Genomic DNA, 20,382 nt, shown 5'->3' on the forward strand with positions numbered 1-20,382 from the left:
AGCCGCCCGCCCCCGCAGCCCCTCTGGGCCCCTCCCTGCCGCTGAGGGCTCACCGTGGCCTCTCCAGCGCGTCGTCGGCCCCTTTCCGCGGCGTAGATTTCCAGCGTGGGGAACAGAGTCCCCAGCGTCCCATCATCAGCTGCTGTGTCTGCTGTCCCCGTGCAATAGCATCCGTAGCCGTGAGTGTCCATCAGGAGCACAGAGGAGAGGAACAGTTTCATAAATGCTTACGTATTTATTACCTTTGTTTCCATTTATTTTTTTTTTATTCTTGCAACTCTTATTTTTTATTTTATATTTTCCTTTTTTAATTTATTTTTTAATTCACATCCAAGTTTATTTAAAAAAATTTTTTTTGAGAGCAATAGAGTGTGAGAGGGGGAGGGGCATAGAGAGAGGGAGACACAGAATCCGAAGCAGGCTCCGGGCTCGGAGCTGTCAGCCCTGAGCCTGAGGCAGGGCTCGAACTCACAGACCCTGAGATCACGACCTGAGCAGACGTCGGACGCTTAACTGGCTGAGCCACCCAGGCGCCCCACTACCTTTGTTTTTAATATGATTTCTTAAGTGTAGATCATATTTAATTTTTACCACCAGCCAGTTTTAACACCCGGCTCACAAAATTCCTACAGATTCTGCGAACTGCCGCAGCACACCTCTGTGAGATGAGTGTGGAACCCCTCTGCTCCTCAGGGGACCCCCCCACTCTCACTTTGCTGGGCTGTCAAAGTAATGTGCACATGTTCTTGCTGTCGGGAGAGGCTGGACTGTGCCACGGGGGGAATCTTTTGGTTTTTTGATTGTTGCATAATGTCTCACTAGGTAGCTGACCCTTCTTTCGTTTGGTCCCAAAGCTGTGGCACCATGACCTTGAGAGCAGCGTGGTTTCTGCCCTCAGTACTCAGGACGGTGATGGGTACACAGTAGATACTTAATATTTTCTGAAAGTAGTGAATGAACAGGGACAACTGACTTGCTTTTTCCAACACCGGTCTTTTAATCCCTACTTTCTCTCCTGACTTGTCAGTTTTTACAAATGACNCCTCTCAGGCTCTCACATACTCTTCATAGGAAAATAGACCAAGTGTCTAAAGTGAAATAATTCATACTAAAGTGTGCGTGACTGGCAGGGCTACCCACTAGCATGGTTGTATTTTTTTTTAAAAAAATGCTTATCTTTGAGACAGGGAGAGAGAGAAAGAGAATCCCAAGCAGGCTCCGCACTGATAGTGTGGAGCCCAACATGGGGCTTGAACCCACAAACCGTGAGATCATGACCTGAGCCAAAACCAAGAGTTGGACTCTTAACCAGCTGAGCCACCCAGAGGCCCTGAGTGGTTGCCTTTTAAGGGAAGAGAGACTGTCCAGAGTGGCACTGTTCCCAGTGGCCTCTGCCTCCTGGGGTCCACACTCTTCACAGTCACCAGAAAGACCCAGCAGCCCAGTGGGGACTCACACAAAGCACTTAAGCTCTGCGCCCCCATATTTACCCAAAGGCGGCGGCTCCTCTCTGACTTCCGTCCTCGGCACTTCTGATTCCATCGGTTCTCCAGCGCTCTCCGCTTAGGAACGGGGGTCCCCATGGGTTGTGCGCTGTTGCAGGACAGGAATCGGCTTCATACACGCCTCGCCACCCCACCCCTGACGGTCCCCCACACACAGGGCAGAATTAATGGCTCAAAGGGCGAGGACCCACGCGGGGGCTTTATAAAGACCCCGGGGGCGGGAGGAAGAAACTGTTATTGGCTCCCCACTTTGGAAGGATGTTAGCGCCCCGAGATTGGATTGACCCCAGCCGTGAGTGAGATTTTCTGGGCTCCCAGTGAGTAGCTTCGAGCACTTTGCGGGAAATTGGCCAGTCGAGCGCNTTCTGTTTAAGCTGCTGACCCTGAGGAGCGTTCCCTTCAGGCCTCCCTTCTGTCCCGGCCCCGGGGAGGCGGAAGCTTCTATTGAGGGCAGAGATGGGTGAGAGGTTGCCAGCAAGCGGTGCGGCCGAGTCTACAGGCTCTGAACAGTCACCTGCTGGGTCCCCAGGAGCCCTGGTGCCGTCTTCTCCCCGTCAGCCCGACCCCCCGAGTCTTGACTCTTTGTAGAGTGCTCAGCAGGTACAAAATGCTCTCCGAGGCACCGTTTTCCTCTGCCAATTTCTTTTCACTACTACTGTTCTGTCACTAACGCCGCCACCCCTCCAGCCACCAAACGTGGGGTTTCCCCACGCCCACCACCGCTCTGACGCCAGTGCCACAATTCAGCTCCATTCCGACACCGTACGTAATGCTGGCGTCCCATGTCACGGGGGGACGGCTCCGTCCCCCAAGACTGTCCCGATTCAGACGTCAGTTACAAGTAGTAGGCGTGGAGGTTACCCGCACTTGGGTCTGAGCCGCAGCTGCAAGGCGGGGGGTCCCACCCCACCCTCCGCAGGTCTGATTGTTCGCTGGGAATTCCACGTCGGCTCTCGCAACTCAGGGAACTCACGCAATTCAGGGAACGTGTACTTCGCTTTCTTGGTTTGTTACACAGTAAAGGATATTGTAAGGGATACAGGTGAACAGCCCGATGAAGAGGCGCATAGGGCGAGGTCTGGAAGAGCCCTGAACCCGGGAGCTTCTGTCCCCATGGAGATGGGGTTCATCACCTCCCTGCCCGGCTCTCGGACGTGTTCACCAACCCCAAAGCTCTCCAAACCCTATAGTTTACGAGTTGTTAGGGAAGTTTCATCCCTCAGGCATGATCACTCATTAACTGTCTCCAGGTCGCCTTCCCTCTCCAGGAGATGGTTAGGATGTTTTAAGTCGGGTGTTGATCAAGGAGGACTGACCTTCTCTGTGCAGGGGTGGGGGTGTGTGTGTGTGTGAAGAATTTCCATGAAACGCAGATTTCCCCTGGGAGCCACTGCCTCCGGCTGGTCAATGTTGGTGGCCTTAGGTAATCGTAGTAGCGGTGGCATGGTTATATGGTGATTCCCTGAAAACCAAGAGGTTCCAAAGATTTTTCCATCTGCCATGGGTCAAATGGCTTCAGATGCTTGAAACCCATTGTAACGTCTGCTCCAGAGCATTCATTGAAATTCCACCCTGAATGTTCAGTGGGGGGGGGGCAGTGAGAGCTCTTTAAAAAATGCAGTTTTGTTACGGCGATGTCTCAGGCTTCGCTAGTCTAGTGGTGCAAGCCACAGTTAGTGGCAACAGGCTGCTGAAGAACGCAGATGACTGTATACAAAAGGAAGTTAAACCTGGCTTCAGCAGAAGAAGGTTGAAGAGAAAACTTCCTTCTGATGGAAGGAAATCTAATCATGCAATAGAGGCCACGCGTTTTCAGACAGAAGCCTTTAGGGGGCCGTGGGAGCGAAGAGACATGAGCTTTATGTCCGGCGATCACTCACAAGCGTTGTGACCTTGGGCAAGTCTTCGCGTCTCTGGGCCTCCTTTTTTTTTTTTTTTTTTTCATATGTGAAATGAAGAGTTTGGACCAGATCAGTGGCTTGCAACTTATTTGAAACTTACTGAAACTGATTCGCACGGGGATACATTTTACACGGGCAGCTGAACACACATGTCCGCACCCAGGTAGCCCCACACCTGCGTAGCCGTGACCAGTGTTTCACAAAGCCGCACCAGTCTTGCCTGAAGTGCGCTGGTGTTTTCTACCCGTGTCCGGTCTGCCATCCTCAAAAAGCTGGGCCTGACACTAAACTGACCCCACAAGGCTTAGGAACCCACCGCGTGAAAAGCACAGGACCAGATAGTCTGTGTCATCCCTTCCGACTTGCAATTTCTCTGATTGTCTTCCGTTGTGGAGGCGAAAGACGGAGGGGCCAGCCCAGAATGTCAGGGCTCTGGCAAAGCAGACAGCGCTCCAGGGGCCCGCCCCCCCCACCCCCCCGAGACAGCAAGGGGGTCACGAGGACAGATGTCCGGGAAGGCCGTCCACCATCTGGGTATAAAGATGCTAACAGTTAAGAATGAATAGAACAGGGGCGCCTGGGTGGCTTAGTCGGTTAAGCGTCCGACTTTCGCTTAGGTCATGATCTCGCGGTTCGTGGGTTCGAGCCCCGTGTCGGGCTCTGTGCTGACTGCCAGCTCAGAGCCTGGAGCCTGTTTCAGTCTGTGACTCCCTCTCTCTCTGACCCTCCCCTGCTCACGCTGTCTCTCTCTCTCTCTCTCTCTCTCCTAGAAAAAAAAAAAAAAGAATGAATAGAACAGGACACCCAGCCAGAGCTGTTAAAGAAAAAATTAGTCTTTTCCTTTTTAGTATTTATTTATTTATTTTGAGAGAGAGAGAGAGAGACTGAGGGAGGGGCAGAGAGAGAGAGAGAGAGAGAGAGAGAGAATTCCAAGCAGGCTTCACACTGTCCGTGCAGAGCCTGACGCAGGGCTCGATCCCACGAACCGTGATATTGTGACCTGAGCTGACATCAAGAATCAGATGCTTAACTGACTGAGCCACCCAGGTGCCCCGAAAAAAAGTGTTTTTTTAAAAGCACTTAAAATAAGGGAGAATCCATGGGTCTCTATGAGATTGCATACGTATGACAACCTTGTTTCCAGAGAGTTGTTTTTTTATCTTTTTTAAAAATATTTTATTTATTTCTGAGAGAGAGAGACAGCGTGAGCAGGGGAGGGTCAGAGAGGGGGGAAGACAAAGAATCCAAAGCAGGCTCCAGGCTCTGAGCTGTCAGCACAGAGCTTGATGTGGGGCTCGAACCCACCAACCATGAGATATGACCTGAGCCGAAGTCAGACGCTTAACTGACTGAGCCCCCCAGGCGTCCCTCCAGAAAGTGCTTTGAAGTCTGAGGAACACATTTTGATGTATTGGCAGGTTCTTGGGCCTCTCCCCCAGACCACAGAACCTGGGGGCCTGGAGCCTAGGAATCCTGAATGTTGAAAAGACCCTCGGGGTGTAGCTTCTGGACACATGGAAGTCTGGAAATCGGCTCCCATCCTAGGCCCTGGGAAAGAGACCCCAGAGTTACCGAGTCAGCAGGCCGAGTTATCCCTCAGACCCCCAGTCAGGGTCCTGCGGCAGCTCTGATCCGAATGGGAAAGGGCTCTGCGTGTCCTTGGCACAGGCCGCCACCAGGTGGGGGTGTTTTCCTAAGCAAGGCTACTGCCAGGGGCTCAGAGATTCTTCGGAGGCCTTTACAACTCACAGCAGGGGGTGGGGAGGGGGGAGCTGTTAGCCTTTGAAGGTCATCTGACAGCAAAGGTGTCAACCTGTGCCCCAGGCATTGAGCGCTGAAGATTTATCACTCCCCCAGGTAGTAAGGGGGCCCCAGCCCTCACCGGCTCTGACCCGACCCCGCAGATGCAGCCTCTGGGCGCTGGGCTGATCAGCACCTCTGGCTGCTGCAGGACCACGATAATCTGTTTTAGCATCAAATACAACCTACATTCACACCAAAAAAAAAAAAAAAAATTAAGTAAAAGCTTTCCTGAAAAAGGGAGGGGAGTCAGGCAAGGGGAGGCATAAAAGACAGGAGAAGCTTGAAATGCCCACGCCACTCGGCGCCTCTCAGGCCCGCCCCCTCCGGCGGGAGGGTCTGTGCACCTGTCCCCAGGCAGGCAGGAGGGGCGAGGAAAGCCCTCCTGGGCACGGCCTGAGCCGCCCCCACCAGGGTGCCCTCGGGCTCTGGACCGTGTCCATACCACCCTTGGGGGCTTGGCGCCTGGCTCGGAGCAGGTGTTCAACCAAGAGAACTGACCTGAGCTCGTCTCCTGAAACGGCGCCCTTGTGGCAGTCGCTGTGTGAAGCGCTTGGGGACACAGAGATGGGCATGTGGCTTCTTCCCCCAGGAAGCTCCCAGTTGGGAAAGGACAGGTGACAGATGGACCCTGAGCAAAAGCCAACGGGAAGCTGTAGGAGTCTGGGGGCAGGTGGGAAAGCAGCCGACGAAGGTCCCGGAAAGCCTTGGACACTAACCGACGGCTCAGTCCATTGGTGTGAACCCTAGGGCCTCGCCAGCCAGGTGACCTCCTCTCACCGGAGCCCTGACGCGTGGCCCCTGGTCTCTGCCTCCACTGCCCCCGAGTCCACCGTCCCCTGCGGATTTGGGGAGAGCGGGGGCTGCCGCCCTGGGGTCCTGAGCGCCTCCCCCTCCTCCCCTCCACAGCTTCACAGCGAGGTCGAAAAGCCCCTGATGAATTTTCGGGAGAACTTCAAGAAGGACATGAAGAAGTGTGACCACCACATCGCCGACCTCCGCAAGCAGCTCGCCAGCCGTTACGCGGCAGTGGAGAAGGTGAGCAGCCGGGAGCCGGGACCTGCTGGGGGGGCGGGGGTCCCTGTGCCGAGGGGAGACCCTTGTCCCCGCGTGGTGGGATCGGGGAGTGCCAGCTTCCAGCCCCGTCCCAGCCAGAGGGCAGGTAGGAGGTACGGGGGGCCTCACTCAGGCCACCGTGCTTTTGTGGGGCGCCCTGCTGGCACGGGTGCTGGCCCCCCTGTGGCCCCTTCTCTGGGCCTCACGGGGCTGATTCCCGCCTGAATGCATCACTCCCCTGCCCGAGGTCTGGGAGCTCTGACCCCAGCGCCCTGGGGAGGGGTGCAGCGTAAGGGATGCGTGCTCCTGGGGGCACCCAGGACCCGGCCAGCTGCCGCCGCCCATGGACCCATCCAGCCCCCGAATGGGGTGGCTGGTGCTGCTGTGCGCTAAGCATTGCTGGGGAAAAGCACCAGCATGGGGGGGTGCGGGGGAGGGGGAAGAGAGGGCTCTTCCCAGCAAGGGGGGGTGGGGCCCTGCGAGCAGCCTCCCTGTGTCTTTGGACCCCAGGCCCGGAAGGCCCTCACGGAGAGGCAGAGAGACCTGGAGATGAAGACCCAGCAGCTGGAGATCAAGCTGAGCAACAAGACGGAGGAAGACATCAAGAAGGCGCGGAGGAAGTCCACGCAGGCTGGTGAGAGCGAGCCCCGCGCCCACCTCTCCGGGCCTCCCTGACCTTGGCCGCACGGAAAGGGGTGCCCCCGGAGCTGCCTCCCACCGGGCCAGGCTGGGGTGGGGGCCGGGACACAGGAGCCCAGAGCACAAGTAGAGAGCCCACCTCCCAGGGAGCGAATCCCGAGGGCTCGTCCATGGGGAGATCGAGGTTCCTGCCCCAGAACAGAGTCCCAGAACTCGTTCCGTGATTAACCAGGTTTCCGGTTCTCACAAAGATTCCCCCAGTGAGTCGGTGTCTGCTTCCACCTTGTGGTAAAAACTAGCCGACGCACAAGAAGAAGGAAAATCAGTAAAAAACAGTAAATATTTCTTCAGAAAGCCAAAGTTGATTTTTAAAAAAAAATTTTAAATGTTTATTTTTGAGAGAGAGAGAGTGTGAGCGGGGGAGGGGCAGAGAGAGAGAGGGAGACACAGAATCTGAAGCAGCTTCAGGCTCTGAGCTGTCAGCACAGAGCCCTATGTGGGGCCCTGAACCCACGAACCGTGAGATCATGACCTGGATGGGTTGCTTAACCGACTGAGCCACCCAGGCGCCCCCTAGAGACGGCAAGTGTAACTGCATGCAAGGACAATGAAGATTGCCCTCTGGGATTAGAGCCTGTGCGGTCATTAGGGTTTGGATCAGATGGCTTCTGCGTCCTTCCCACCTCGACTGCTGGTGAACGTAGGACAGTTCATTCATCAGAGAACAAAGCCACGGTCCGGACGTCGTGAGACACCGGGGCGTAGAAAGAGTGGATAGCAAAGTGGTGTAATATAAACACAGCATTTGATAGAAAGATCTTACAGTGCATAGTGGTAATTGGATCCAGATATAGAAGGTGTAATGTACTTAACTGGGGATTGAGAGGGAAACCCAGGGCAGGGAGAGACTATTTAAATTCGTTCAATTTATTAAGTTATTTTAAAAATGAAATTCTATCGCTGCTTGACAAAAGAATTGTAATCGGCACCTAAGAACGTAAAATTTAATTCACTAGATAACAATGACCATCCACACTTCCTAATGAATTTAAAATAAAAATTGTTTAATGTTTATTTTTGAAGGGGGTAGGTGGGGGAGAGGAAAAGAGAGAGAGGGAGACACAGAATCTGGAGCAGGCTCCAGGCTCCGAGCTGTCGGCACAGAACCCGACGCGGGGCTCGAACTCACGAACCGTGAGATCATGACCTGAGCCGAAGTCGGACACTTGACCGACTGAGCCGCCCAGCTGCCCCTGTACATCAGACTTCTTACATGGTTGAATAGTGTGCCAAGTGTGTGATTGGACCCGAATTTATTTCACGATTTCCCCTGCTAGACGTTTGTAATGCATACAGATTGTTTGAGGACGTTTTGTCACTGGCAGTGAGGGCTTCTAGTGACCCGGTGTCTGCGTGCATGTGAGACTCAGTCTGCAGGTAGAACGTAGATGTGGACTTTCTGGGTCAAAGCGCTGTGTTCATTTGGACAGGTGGCTCCAGATGGCTTTCCGGAGAGGTGTGCACGTCACTTCTAACGTGAGGATGCCCGTTCCCTAAACTCTGGTCAGCACTGTGTGCACTCAGACTTTGGACATCAGAGCTGTCTACTGACCAACCATATTGTGTGGCTGATTCAGTCCTTTCTGAGTGAATTTGAGTCTTTTACAAATAGACTTGTAGATGTCATGTGTGACTTTTTCTCGTCTAAAGAAAAGAACTAAAGAACCCTCGTCCTGTCCCCAGTTTCTTGTCGATGTGGCCGGTCTTCTTCTGACGGACGGATTGATAAGAATTATGTTTCTGTGTCAGGAAAATGAACCTTCTGTGGTTTGAATTGGAAATCTTTTTCCTAGGTTGACATCGATCATTTAATTTTGTCCTTTGTATTTCTTTCTTTCCCTCTCTCTCTCTCTGGCTTGCTTGCTTGTTGAGTTTTTTCTTTTTTTTAGTAAATTTTTTTTTAATTTTTATTTTTAGGAGAGAGAGAGAGAGAGAGAGAGACAGCGTGAGCAGGAGAGGGTGAGAGAGAGAGGGAGATTCATACTCTGAAATAGGCTCCGGGCTCTGAGCTGGCAGTCAGCACAGAGCCCGACGCGGGGCTCGAACCCACGAACCGCGAGATCATGACCTAGGCAAAAGTCGGACGCTTAACCGACTAAGCCACCCAGGCGCCCCTCTTGTTGAGTTTTTTCATACAGTGGTCTCCCTTGTAAGTTCTGGGTTTTGTGACTGACTTAGAAAGACCTTTCCCTTCTGAATATTTTTTAATCACTTTTTTCCTCCTTTGGCCCCAGGTTTAAAAAATAAATACGTAAATATTTGACCCAATGGTGTTTTCTTTTTCCTCACACCACCACGCGTGACCGTGTTCCTCAAGTCCTGATTTGTCGTGTTTTCCTTTCTCTTGTATTCTAGATGAATCTTGCGATTTTCTATTTGTACTAAATTGAAGCCAGATTTAGAAAATGTTACATTTTCATAAACTGGGGGCTTGGTTACCTTTGCTCTCTGGTCTTGCTGTGTTGCTGTTGGGTGCATTGCCGTCAGATAATATCTCTATGGTTTGGAATTACTTTGTGGTGGAAGTGACTCGTCCTTGACCTTGGATTTGACAGTGAGAAAGTCTGCCTTTCCGGAACCTTTTCCGTGGGCCAGGTGCCTGTGCATCAGGAGCCTCTGCATTGAACTCCCCAGTCCTGCTGGGAAGTATTTTCTATGCTCTTTACACGTGAGAAGGCAGATGACAGACAGGTGCTAGACATTCCCCCAGGATCACAGTCATGGAGCTCCGTGGCCCAGAAGCCCACCGTCTTTTCTTCCAAAGGCTACTCGGCTCCATTTTCTTGGACAGCCCGTTACCCGGAAGACGCCTGCTTTTCTTCTCTCCTTTCTTTCCCTTCCCTCCCTCAGCCTTCCCAAGGCTGCTGGCAGGAAGCGCATGTGGGTCCTGCTTGATCTCATTTGTCATCAGCACCCCCTTAGCTCACGTGCCTGTCCCACGAACTCCGCCAGCGTCCAACCCGAGCACTCGACAGGTATTGACTTTATCAGCTGTCCACATGACTCTGTGAAGGCACTCTCGTCACCCCCATTTTATAGATGAGGAAACTGAGGCTCAGGCAGGTTAACAGACTTGTCAAAGTTCCCACAGCTCCTATGCTGGGATGACGGCCCACAAGCTCTGGTTCTAGAATCCACGTTTTTTCAGTCACTTTGTTCAGAAGGGTACCCTTGGACTGGCTACACGGAGAGAAGTCGCAGTCTCCGGCAGCTGCCCTATTCCCTGGTGTTGGAGAAGTTTCTCAAAGCACGTTCCTGAAATTGGGATGGACAAAAAGGGTTTTGGGAGCTGTATCATTGTACGTTTGTAGGCGGCATACTGACCCCCTTGACCTTGAGGGTCAGGGGGGAGGGGTGCTCCTGGTGGAAATGTGTTTGTAGTGAAGCTTGCTCTTTCTTCTCTTCTGGTCATTCCTTCTTGGGATGGGGGACCCATTCACTGGCCGTAGATCAAGAGCAAAATGAATATACAGCCCTTGATTGGGTTCTGTGACTCGGTCTCGTCTCCCAGCTCGTGCTATAGGTCAGCAGAGGGGGCACTGAGCTGGGCCCTGGGTTACTGGACACGAGTCTCCCTGATTTCTTTCACCTCCATTTCAGAATCCACATGAGCTAGGGGATATTATGACAGGAATAACTGAATTCGCTGGAATTACTAGATGTAAGGAGTGCATTGGTTGGCTTTGGGTCGGCTCATGAGGTTTTCCCATTGTGAAGAAAGACTATGCTAATGTTCTGTCTCTGGCACCCTGCAGTGATCAGAAAACCACACGGGGACATAGCAGTGGGCTCCAGTGACACTTCCCCAGCTGCGGCGTGCGCCCGGCTCACCCAAGGGTCTTGTGAAAATGCAGTTTCCTGTCCAGCGGGTCTCCTGTGTGCCCTGAGATCTGCGTTTCTAGCAAGCTCCCGGGGCATGGGGACGCCGGTCCAGGAATTATGTTTCGGGCGATGCGGTTCTTGGTGGTGGAACACTTAGCGATGTTTGCGATTGTTTCTACATAAAGCGTGTGCCCTTTCTAGTTAACAAAATGTTTCAAATGTACCTGCCATTTCAGAAAGCTTGAGTTTGAGTAGTTGTGTTTTGCGTCTGTCTTTTACGAAATACAATGCTGTGGGAAGAGCTCATTCCCCNTGGTGTATAGCGGCCACTGTGCGTCTTTGTACCGTCACTGCACGTGAATGAGCCAGGAACCATCAGACACGTTTTGTGTTTCAGAATGATATTCTGGTGCGCATATACACACACGCACGTGCACACAATTTGCACACTTTTCCTAACTCTTAGCGACTTCCAGGTTGCTGTGACACACATTTTAACGAAGACGGACCCTCCAGTGTCCAATGAATCAGGCATCTGTAGAGAGGGAAGCATTTCTTGGGCTCATGATAGAATTGGGGGCTTCCTAGGAGCACCCCACACACATACACACATGCTGAGAGACCCTCGTCCTGAATTCTTAGTGTCCGGGGTCAAGTTCAGAGGGACACTCCAAAGCTGGGTGGCCCCTTTCCTTTGCTCTGCTTCCCCTCCGTCCACTCTCTGGTGGTTCCCACCAGCCAGGAACACGAGAGGGCAGCCATGGTGAGGACGAGACAGACTGTGACGGTGGCTGGTGGTGTCTTCCAGGAGATGACCTCATGCGCTGCGTGGATCTCTACAACCAAGCCCAGTCCAAGTGGTTTGAAGAGATGGTGACTACCACGCTGGTAAGTGTGCGGACACGTGTAAGCGTGGCACACAGGGACCGTGCTCAGGAAGCCCTGGGGAGGGGTGTTGGCGGCCATGAGGACGCTGGAGCGGAGGTGGCCGTGGAGGTGGTTATTAGATCCACTCTACCGCCAAGGTCAAGACCTCCACTCTGAGCCATTCTGTGTGGATTTAGATCCTGCTTTGGTACTTCCTAGCTGTGTGGATTCAGGGAAGAGTTGAGTCTTACTGTGTCCTCCTTGGCTGTCCTCCGAGGACAAATAGCCAGGTTGTAGGAAGCATGACCCTTCCCACCCCTAGAAGGTCCTAGGTAAGAGGCACGTATGGAGTGAGATTGGGGGAGGGGGTAGCTATTTAGGGAGAATGGGAGGGGAGGCCCCTGCCCAAAGGGCACAGAGAGTAGGCATCAGACCCCATTTCTTTTGCCTTCGTAAGTAGTTCTCGTGAAGGGACACATCCCCTCCCCGGCCCGCCTTGGGTTGGATGAGAAAGGAAGTCTTGTGCCAGGAATGTGTTGCACTGTCCCCGCCGCCCAAAGCTGCCCTCGTCCATCCGGCACAGGACGGAAGGACTCTCTGCCTTCCCCACGTGTCAGCCCACCAGAGCAGATTAGAGGTCTCCCCCAGGGACGGTGACCCAGTTTTCCTGCTGGTTAATCCCCTAATTAAGCCCCCCTGATTTACCCTCCTTCCCGGTTAATCACCTGGGCAGTGACCTAGTTGGGCACAGAATAGCAGTCTGATCCCCTAAATTCCCAAGGTGCGGAACCCTCTAGAAACCAAAGGGCAAACCCTTCCTCTTCCATTTGACAATGGCCGTNCTGGCCTGGCCCTCTGGTCTGCAACTCAGCACTAGGAACGGACAGACGAGAGGAGGCTGAGTCCCAAGAGTCGGAGGCACACATCTCTTTCTCCACCTCGGGAAACCAGGGCTGGGTCTCCACTGGTGCAGAGTCATGATTCGACCCTGCTTCGCACCCCGCTCCTCCCCCATAATGCCGTGCGCTTTGGGCCGGTGACGCTTATGTGTTAAAATCATGGAGGACAATTAAGGAACTCGTGAAAGGCTCTCCGCGCCCACGACGCCGGGCACCGCAAGTGCGTCGTCACCTCCACCCTCACCCCTACGTGCTGGCTGAGTTCGGCCCCAGAGGGTCAGCTGAGACTGGTTCTAGGGTCTGGCGTGCAGGGCGGGCTGGGACCTTCCTGGTGGGGAGGTCCCCCGACGTGAGGGCGCACGCTCAGGGCTGCCTTGTCTCCTTGCAGGAGCTCGAGCGGCTGGAGGTGGAGAGGGTGGAGATGATCCGACAGCACCTCTGCCAGTACACACAGCTGCGGCACGAGACAGACATGTTCAACCAAAGCGTGAGTTCCCGGACGGGGGTGCCGAGGCCAGTAGGACCCGCGGGGGCCGGGGAGGGGGGCGGCCCGGGGCGAGAGGAGACGGTGGTCAGCTGGACGTCGGCCACCTCTAGGGAGGGGCTTACGGCCCGTCCTGCACGTCGGCGTGAGTCTGTCCCAAGCACGTGAGTTAGAGACACACGTGAGCTGTTACCTTGAAGAGAAAGGAGGTCATGACCGTTAAAGTGGCTGAAGACCTTACTGCCTCCCCTGGCAAATTTCTTCTTCTTTTTTTTTAATTAAAAAGATTTTTTTTTTGTTTATTCATTTATTTATTTTTTAAATGTTTATTTTTGAGACAGAGAGAGAGGGCACAAGCCAGGGAGGGGCAGAGAGAAAGAGAGAGACACAGAATCTGAAGCAGGCTCCAGGCTCTGAGCTGTCAGCACAGAGTCGACGTGAGGCTCGAACCCATGAACTGTGAGATCATGACCTGCGCCAAAGTCGGACGCTTAACCGACTGGGCCACCCTGGCGCCCCAACTTTATTTATTTTGAGAGAGAGAGAGGCAGAGAGAGAATCCCAAGCAGGCTCTGCACTGTCAGTGCAGAGCCCAACATGGGGCTCGAACCCACGAACCGTGAGATGCTGATCTGAACTGAAATCAAGAGTCGGGCACTTAACCGACGGAGCCACCCAGGCGCCCCTCCCCCAGCAAATTTCTTATCACCCGCTCCCTCGCCTCCAAAATAACAAATAACCCAGACGTATTCAAAAATCTCTACAGCTGAAGTTTTACCTGCCATGTTCTTGGATGGCTAAGGTGGGGACAGATGGAGGAGGTGGTCCTGGCCCACGTGGGCCACCCTGCCTGGTCATGCAGGCCTGTGGGCTGGAGGGCAGACGGGGGACGGAGGCCCGGGGCTCCCTGCTCGTGCAGCCCTGCTCACAGCTGTCCCTCCCAAGGGGCCCCCACGACGCTCCAGAGAGCCTGCTCCGAAGGCCAGTGGCTCAATGGTGCCGTCCCCAGCTGCCGCCTCTGACCACGTCCCCTTCTCTGTCCCTTGCAGACAGTTGAGCCTGTGGACCAACTGCTTCGGAAAGTGGACCCAGCCAAAGACAGGGAGCTGTGGGTCAGAGAGCACAAGACGGGCAACATCCGCCCCGTGGACATGGAGATTTAGATGGGCGCGCACGGCCCTGGGGGTCCTGCCGAGGAGAGGGGCCGGGGGGTCCCATGGAGAGCTGAGTTGCAGCTGTCCTCTGCCCACTGTCCTGGTCCGCTGAGCTGGTGATTCCAGAAAGGCGGCCCCGCCGGGAGCTGCGAGTGTCCCCAGGCCAGGAAGGCGGGTCCGCAGCCATGCCCTTGTCTCCTAGGCTGAAGCCCCCCGATTCCCGTGCTGTGCTTGCTGCTCCGAGAACAGACCGAGGCTGGAACTTTATGGTCCCTGCTGCGCCCTGTAGGGGTCAAGTCCCCACCCAGAGCCGGCTGCGTCGCACGCTTGTCCCCCCGGAAGCCCCAAGGCCCTTCCCCCAGCTGTGTCCCGGGCGTTGGAGGGTCATGGGAGAAGGGTCCCCATCTCCAGCCCAGGAAGAGGATCAGAATCGTGGAGGGAAGGCCCCGTTCAGCTCAATAGCCCGCACCCAGAGCCTTTTGCAGCCCGCCCTCTTTATTTTTCTTTTCCCCGTTGCATTCTGGGAGCCCACATCCCGGCTCTCCTTTGCCCCCTTTCCATCATCTGGGGACCTTGGGATTAAGGCCTGGCTCCTCTCTACCCAGACTGACCCTGCCTGGAGAGGTCAGGACGGAACTACCTCATTCAGCACATCAGCCCAAGTCAGAGCGTTGAGTCGCGTTTTATTATCGGTCAGGCATCTTCTGTCCCGACCCTGGGCTGGAAACCCCCCTCCAAGCCAAGCCCTCAGTTGTCTCCTGCAGGAAGCACCCACCCCATCCCAGGCTTTCGTGGGGCTGGGTCAGTCCCCCATGGGAGATGGGCTGGGTCTCCAGCTCCTTGAGGATGGGGGTGGGGGTGGGATGACCCTCCAACCCCCCCCCCATCCTCCATGTGGCTTTCTCTCCCTGGTGGGCACGGTGCGGGCATGGCGGCCGGTCGTGGCTTCTGGACGCTCCGCATCTACGCGTCCCAGAACCCCACACAGAGCCCTCCTTGGTGCTGGTACCACCTTCCCCTTTCGCCACCCCCCGACTCCTGGGAGGGCCGGGTTGGTGTGTGACTTGGGAAGCTTTCAGCCTGGCCCACGAGGTCCTCGCACATCGGCCTCCCCCTTTATGGAAACACAGCAGACACATCGGGTACCATCAAACTCTGAGAATCGATGGGCTCCAGGGGAACCCAGCAATGGCCTTGGAAGGCAGTCGTGGTCACATGGCCAGCAGGGGGCAGATTCTAGCCCAGAAACCATGCCCTCAGAGTCCATTTTTCTTAGCTCATCCTTCCCTTCGATTACTTTGGACGTGCAGGGCCCATACACCCCTAAAAGGTCAAGAGCACAACTCCCTAGCCCCTCAGTCCTGCACGCCAGGAACTGATGACTTCCTCATCTTGAATCTTTCGACACCTCTTTCACTGATTCAGAGTTACTGTCCCATAGCTTATAGTAGAAAGATGCTGACTATCTTTGAGCGAGCCAAGCTTTGTCACTTACTTTTCTTCTTGAAACATCGTAACCCAGAAAAGTCAGCGTGAAGTCACACTTCCCTGACACGGAAGTGTGAGGACAGGTCTGTCCCCAGCACAGAGGACCATGGCTTCCAGATCTGGGGTTGGTGCCCATGACCCCAGCGACCAGTTTTAGGATATTATTTCTTGGTTTCTCTATTCAAAATGGGTGCTAGCGGTAATCGCTTTGCGGCTTAGTATACTAATTTGTGGGCGATTTTCAAATGTTCAAAGCCAGTGGCCTTGCTATTAACATAGATATTTTGAGTGTGGTATGGCTCATTGATTTTGTTTTCTCCTTCCCATCAGAGGATTCCTGAGTCTTCTGTTGCTCCCCGGGACAGGGGGAGGTCTCTTGCCTCTTACCAGGGAGGCTGATTTGGCCCCATGTGGGCCGGTCTGTTTTCTGGAATCATTCTTCCCGCCCACCCCGTCCCTCACATTAGTACACACTTCTTTACTCTTCTTTGCTTTTTGTTTTTCTCTCCTCCTCTGTTTGTTGATTTAGTGAAGGCTGAGCATTGTGCTGAGATCTGGGGACAAGATAGGGCAAGAGAAGCCCACGATCTTTGAGATTCTGTAGACTTATTTTTTTTTTCACCGAGGGTCTTGCAAGTCGGTGACCTTGGCATTCACACACCAGTACTCTGCAGAATTGAGGCTTCCTGAGATACTGTTATGCTGGTAGATCTGTGTTCATTTATTCACTCATCCGTTTGTTTATTGAGCAGATACTTGGGGCGAAGCAGGCACGGTGCAGGGTGCTAGACATATGGGTGCAAGTGAGATGGCGCTCTCTCCCCATCCGCTCTATTCTGCACGTAGACAGGGGCTCTTTAGGTCTTTCTGGAGAACGAGAGCATTGCACCTGTTACACAGTCAACCCCCTTAGAGCCTGTCATGAGAACACAAGCCACCGCCATTCGGCGTTCGCCATTGGGGGACAGGTGGACAGTCACAAGAGTGTAATCTGGTCACCAGAGCCTGCAGCCCATACCCGACTCGGATTTCAGAGATCTCTCTAGTGTCTTCTAAGTAGCTCTCCTCGCTTCACAAAGAGGACTAATGAAGCTCAGGTCTGGCCAGTGAGCCCAGAGAATGAAGAGCGGGGTCCTTTAATGGGGCTCCTGCTCTGGGGAAACGGAGCTTAGGACGAAGTCTAGAATATTCCAAAGCTCGCTTCTGGAGTAGCGCTCAGTCCCGTGGTGGCTGTTGTGTTTTGTTCCCGTATACGTTTCGGCGTGCGGGTTGTCCGAGGGATGACTGGGCTCATTCAGCGTCTGTCTGAGATGTTCCTGAGCGAATCCATCGTTCTCTTTCTTGGAACAGGTGACCCCTTCCGCCTGTCTCCCAGGAGACACGGATACACATAGTTTTGTCTGTGAAAACCAGGTGGGGGTGGGGGAATCTCTGTAAGACAAATCGTGTTCAGAGTAAGTCAGTTGCCACAAGAGTCTCTTGAGAGAAACGGCTTGTTCCTTCCTTCCATTTTTTTCTATCGCTTTCCATCAGTATTGGAAAGCGCTGGCTAACCGAGCCATAGGGTAGCTGCCGTCAGGACCGCCTCGGGTCTCCTTTCTACCTCCACCCACCGCCTGTCGGGCCAGGAGGATTTCTGCAGCGGGAAGCCCTTCTCATCGGGGCTGGTTAAGGACCGGAGCAAACAGAAAACACCACGCGCGTGCACATACCAGGGGTTTCTGTTCCCTTTGTGAGGACCAGTCAATCACTGGACGAGTGGATGGGTGCCTGAGGATCCCGGCCGAGCCAGAGTCCCTCCTTGGAGACACAAGCCATAAACTTCAAAGGACGTCAAAGACTTTGGCTCGTGTAAGTGATTCCGCTTCCAGCCGTGAGTGGCCTTGACAAGGAATTTTTAAGCAGGACTCTGTAGGGCTGTGCTGGTGGTGGTGTAGACAGGGAAAGCACTTTAAAGGTGTGAAGTAGGGGACAGATCAGCATATTCCCATCAAGCCCCTCGCCCCTCCAAGACCTACTTACTGCCTTGTCTTTTTTTCAGGTTTATTGAGAGGTATTTGGCATAACAGTATTGGGGTTCATTGACATGCAGTGAAATTCACCGGGTTCCGTGAATCTTGACAAACGCACAGTCTTACAACTGCCACCCAGACTAACGTATTTCCATCACTGTCTGGAAATTCCCTCTGGCTCCCTCCACGGTCGCTCCGCTCCTGTCCCCCTTCCCCCGACTCCCACTGACGGATTTTCCGACTCTACGGTTTTTGCCTTTTCTAAGATGTCGGGTAAACCGAGTTGCTGATGAGCGGTCCTCGGTGCGGCTTCTTTCTCTCCGCTTAATGCGTTGGGTCACCCACGTTGTCTGTGTGTCACTAGCGTGTCTCCTTTGTCTCGCAGAGTAGCGCTCCATTGCAAGGGGGGAACCCACGGCCGCTTTCTGGCTTTCGAAGTGAGTTATTTGCTCCGGGGGGTCCCAGCCCGACGGTCTCCAGCCTGTTGGCACGGCTGCTTCCTTTGCCTTCCGAGGCTCCTCCTTCAGATGCGAGCTGTGCCCATGGTGGTTCTTCGGGGTTCATTTGAGGCTTTTGTGCAGAAAGGGGGGAGGGAGGGGTGCCTCCCGCTTCAGCCGCACCCTGAGGCGCGCACCTTGGCTGTTAGATTCCCGGGGCCCCTGGCTTCAACTCCCTCCACAGCCTCGGGATGCACTGAGCATTAGGGGGCGTGGAAGGTGAACGGGCAAAGTGTGGGTGAGAACGCGGGGCTGGCCTTGGGCTCGTCACGGCCGCTCCCCGGGTCTCCGTTGCTTCGTCCGCAGGCTGCAGGGGTCTGTCCGTCTGGGTCTCTCCAGCCTCCTGCAGCTACTGCGCATTCTCCTCCCCATTTTGTTTACACTTCTGTACCCGACCCTGGGTCGTGCTCGGCCCCGGGCCCCGTGGGCGCGGTTGTGCATGGTCTGAACTCTGCACGAGAGCGATGCCCTGGCACTTCCCTGTTTAGACACAAGTGAAGCTAAAGTGAAAGAGTTTCCTGAGCTGGAGTGAGAATGAGGTAGTTCCTCCCGGGCCCCTGAAGGAAGCAGACAGATGTCATTACCTTCCGGGTCTCGTCCACGGATCCTTGGTCGCGTGTCCTGGGGTTTTCTTCCGAGGAGCCAGGACGGGCATGAAGACAGAGCCTTTTTCTTCCTGTCCTTGCTGGAGCCTCGCTCAGGGGGCGGTCGCACCGAGCCAAGCGTGTGCCGGCAGCCCACTGGGTGGTGGCCGGTGGTGACCGAGATAGAACCAAGCCCCCCTAACACCGGGCACGCTATGGGCATGACCCCGAGGGTAATGACTCCCCCAAGCCACGTCTCACTTAGATCGATGAAAGGTGAGCCCTTGAAGGCAACCAGGCACCCCTCGCCGCAAACGGAAGACGTTCCTGGGTCCAGGCCAGGTGAAGGCGCTGGCCCTGGAGCCCACGTCTACAGGGTCCCATGCTTCCTGGGTGCCTCTGGGTCGAGACTTGCCAGGAAGGACTCTCACCCTGCTCCCCACCCCCACGGGAGATTTATTTTTGTCTGGCCATTCTTGAAGGTGAAGGATCCATTCCTGTTGCAGCAGGTTTGGGTGAGAGGAAGACCAGCCATGAGAGCTGAGGTTTCGTTTTTTTCCTTTACTCTTGAGATGCCGGGGGCGTGGCTCTGTCTGGAGCCTTTCTGTTGGGAGGGGCCTCTGAGGGAGACCGGTGGTGATGGGGACTTTGACCCTTGATGTTTAAGAGACATTCTTTGCAGGATTGCAGTGGTGGAGTGCAAAAGGTCTGGGCACGTGGGTGCTGTCATGGGGACGGTGTGACATGGGGACAGAGAAGGAGAGCATATAGGGCCAGGGCAAGAGCACTGCACTGTCCCCACTCTGCCACCGCATTTGTGCTACAACCTGAAGTTAAGTCACGTTCCCTCCCGGGACCTCTGTACTCACCTGTCCGGCGTCACATGCAGCAGACAGGCTCCTGGGAGCTGTGACCTCCAGGCAGCCATGTGGACCCAGGAAGAAACATACAAAGNGCATCCCTTCCCTTCCCTTCAGAAGAGGAGATGGGGGCGGGGGGGCCGCCTTGCACAGACGAGCACATCAGCAAAGCCCATGACAGTGGAATTTTCTAACAAAATAAACTTGCTTATTTGGTCTGTTTTCTGTAACTTTTGCTAAATACTTTATACATTTTTAATGTTAAAAAAGCCGCGTCTCCTGCCAGCATTGCTCAACCTAGTATGAATGTGTTTACCCCACATTGTATATCCTTCCTTCCTCTGGCTGCCTAGATCAGTAAATAACATCGATGTACCATAATTTATAAGTAACACTGTTGGAACTCTGATCCCTATGGAGGCTGTAACTCGCCCTTGCCCCCCNAATGTTTAAAGGGTTTAAATTTTGAAGGCGTTTGCTATATATAATTGTTCTGCATTATTATAAAGCGTTTTCAGGAAGTTACATGCTCTCTCGCGCTCTTTTTTCCCCCTTCTTTGGCTCTGTGTATACACTTGAGATGCTTACATTCATCCCATGTAAAATAAACTGTCCAGAGATACTGGGTCCTGCGGGTGACCCTCTGTCCCAGAGCCCGCTGTCACACTCTCCTTTGTATAAATGGCCTCAGCATAACCACGGGACTCCCAGGCTTGGTGATACTTTTATGCCTGATGTCTTAGCAGAGGGCACC

The 20,382-nt window shown here is 54.1% G+C and overlaps 1 protein-coding gene across 1 annotated transcript in view; it reads left to right on the forward strand.

The window, feature by feature from the left end:
* Window positions 1-19,719, forward strand: part of GAS7 (growth arrest specific 7) — a 140,660-nt gene extending 120,941 nt beyond the window's left edge. The window contains exons 10-15 of the mRNA XM_077746546.1: window positions 4,990-5,019; window positions 6,116-6,244; window positions 6,773-6,896; window positions 11,592-11,671; window positions 12,938-13,036; window positions 14,083-19,719. Coding sequence (XP_077602672.1) covers window positions 4,990-5,019; window positions 6,116-6,244; window positions 6,773-6,896; window positions 11,592-11,671; window positions 12,938-13,036; window positions 14,083-14,196 — 576 coding nt within the window. The 3' untranslated portion in view covers window positions 14,197-19,719. The remainder of the gene's footprint in view (window positions 1-4,989; window positions 5,020-6,115; window positions 6,245-6,772; window positions 6,897-11,591; window positions 11,672-12,937; window positions 13,037-14,082) is intronic.
* The last annotated feature ends 663 nt before the right edge of the window (window positions 19,720-20,382 follow it).

The sequence above is a fragment of the Crocuta crocuta genome, unplaced genomic scaffold (genome assembly GCF_008692635.1).
Source record: "Crocuta crocuta isolate KB4526 unplaced genomic scaffold, BGI_CrCroc_1.0 scaffold139, whole genome shotgun sequence".
NCBI classification, from domain to species: domain Eukaryota; kingdom Metazoa; phylum Chordata; class Mammalia; order Carnivora; family Hyaenidae; genus Crocuta; species Crocuta crocuta.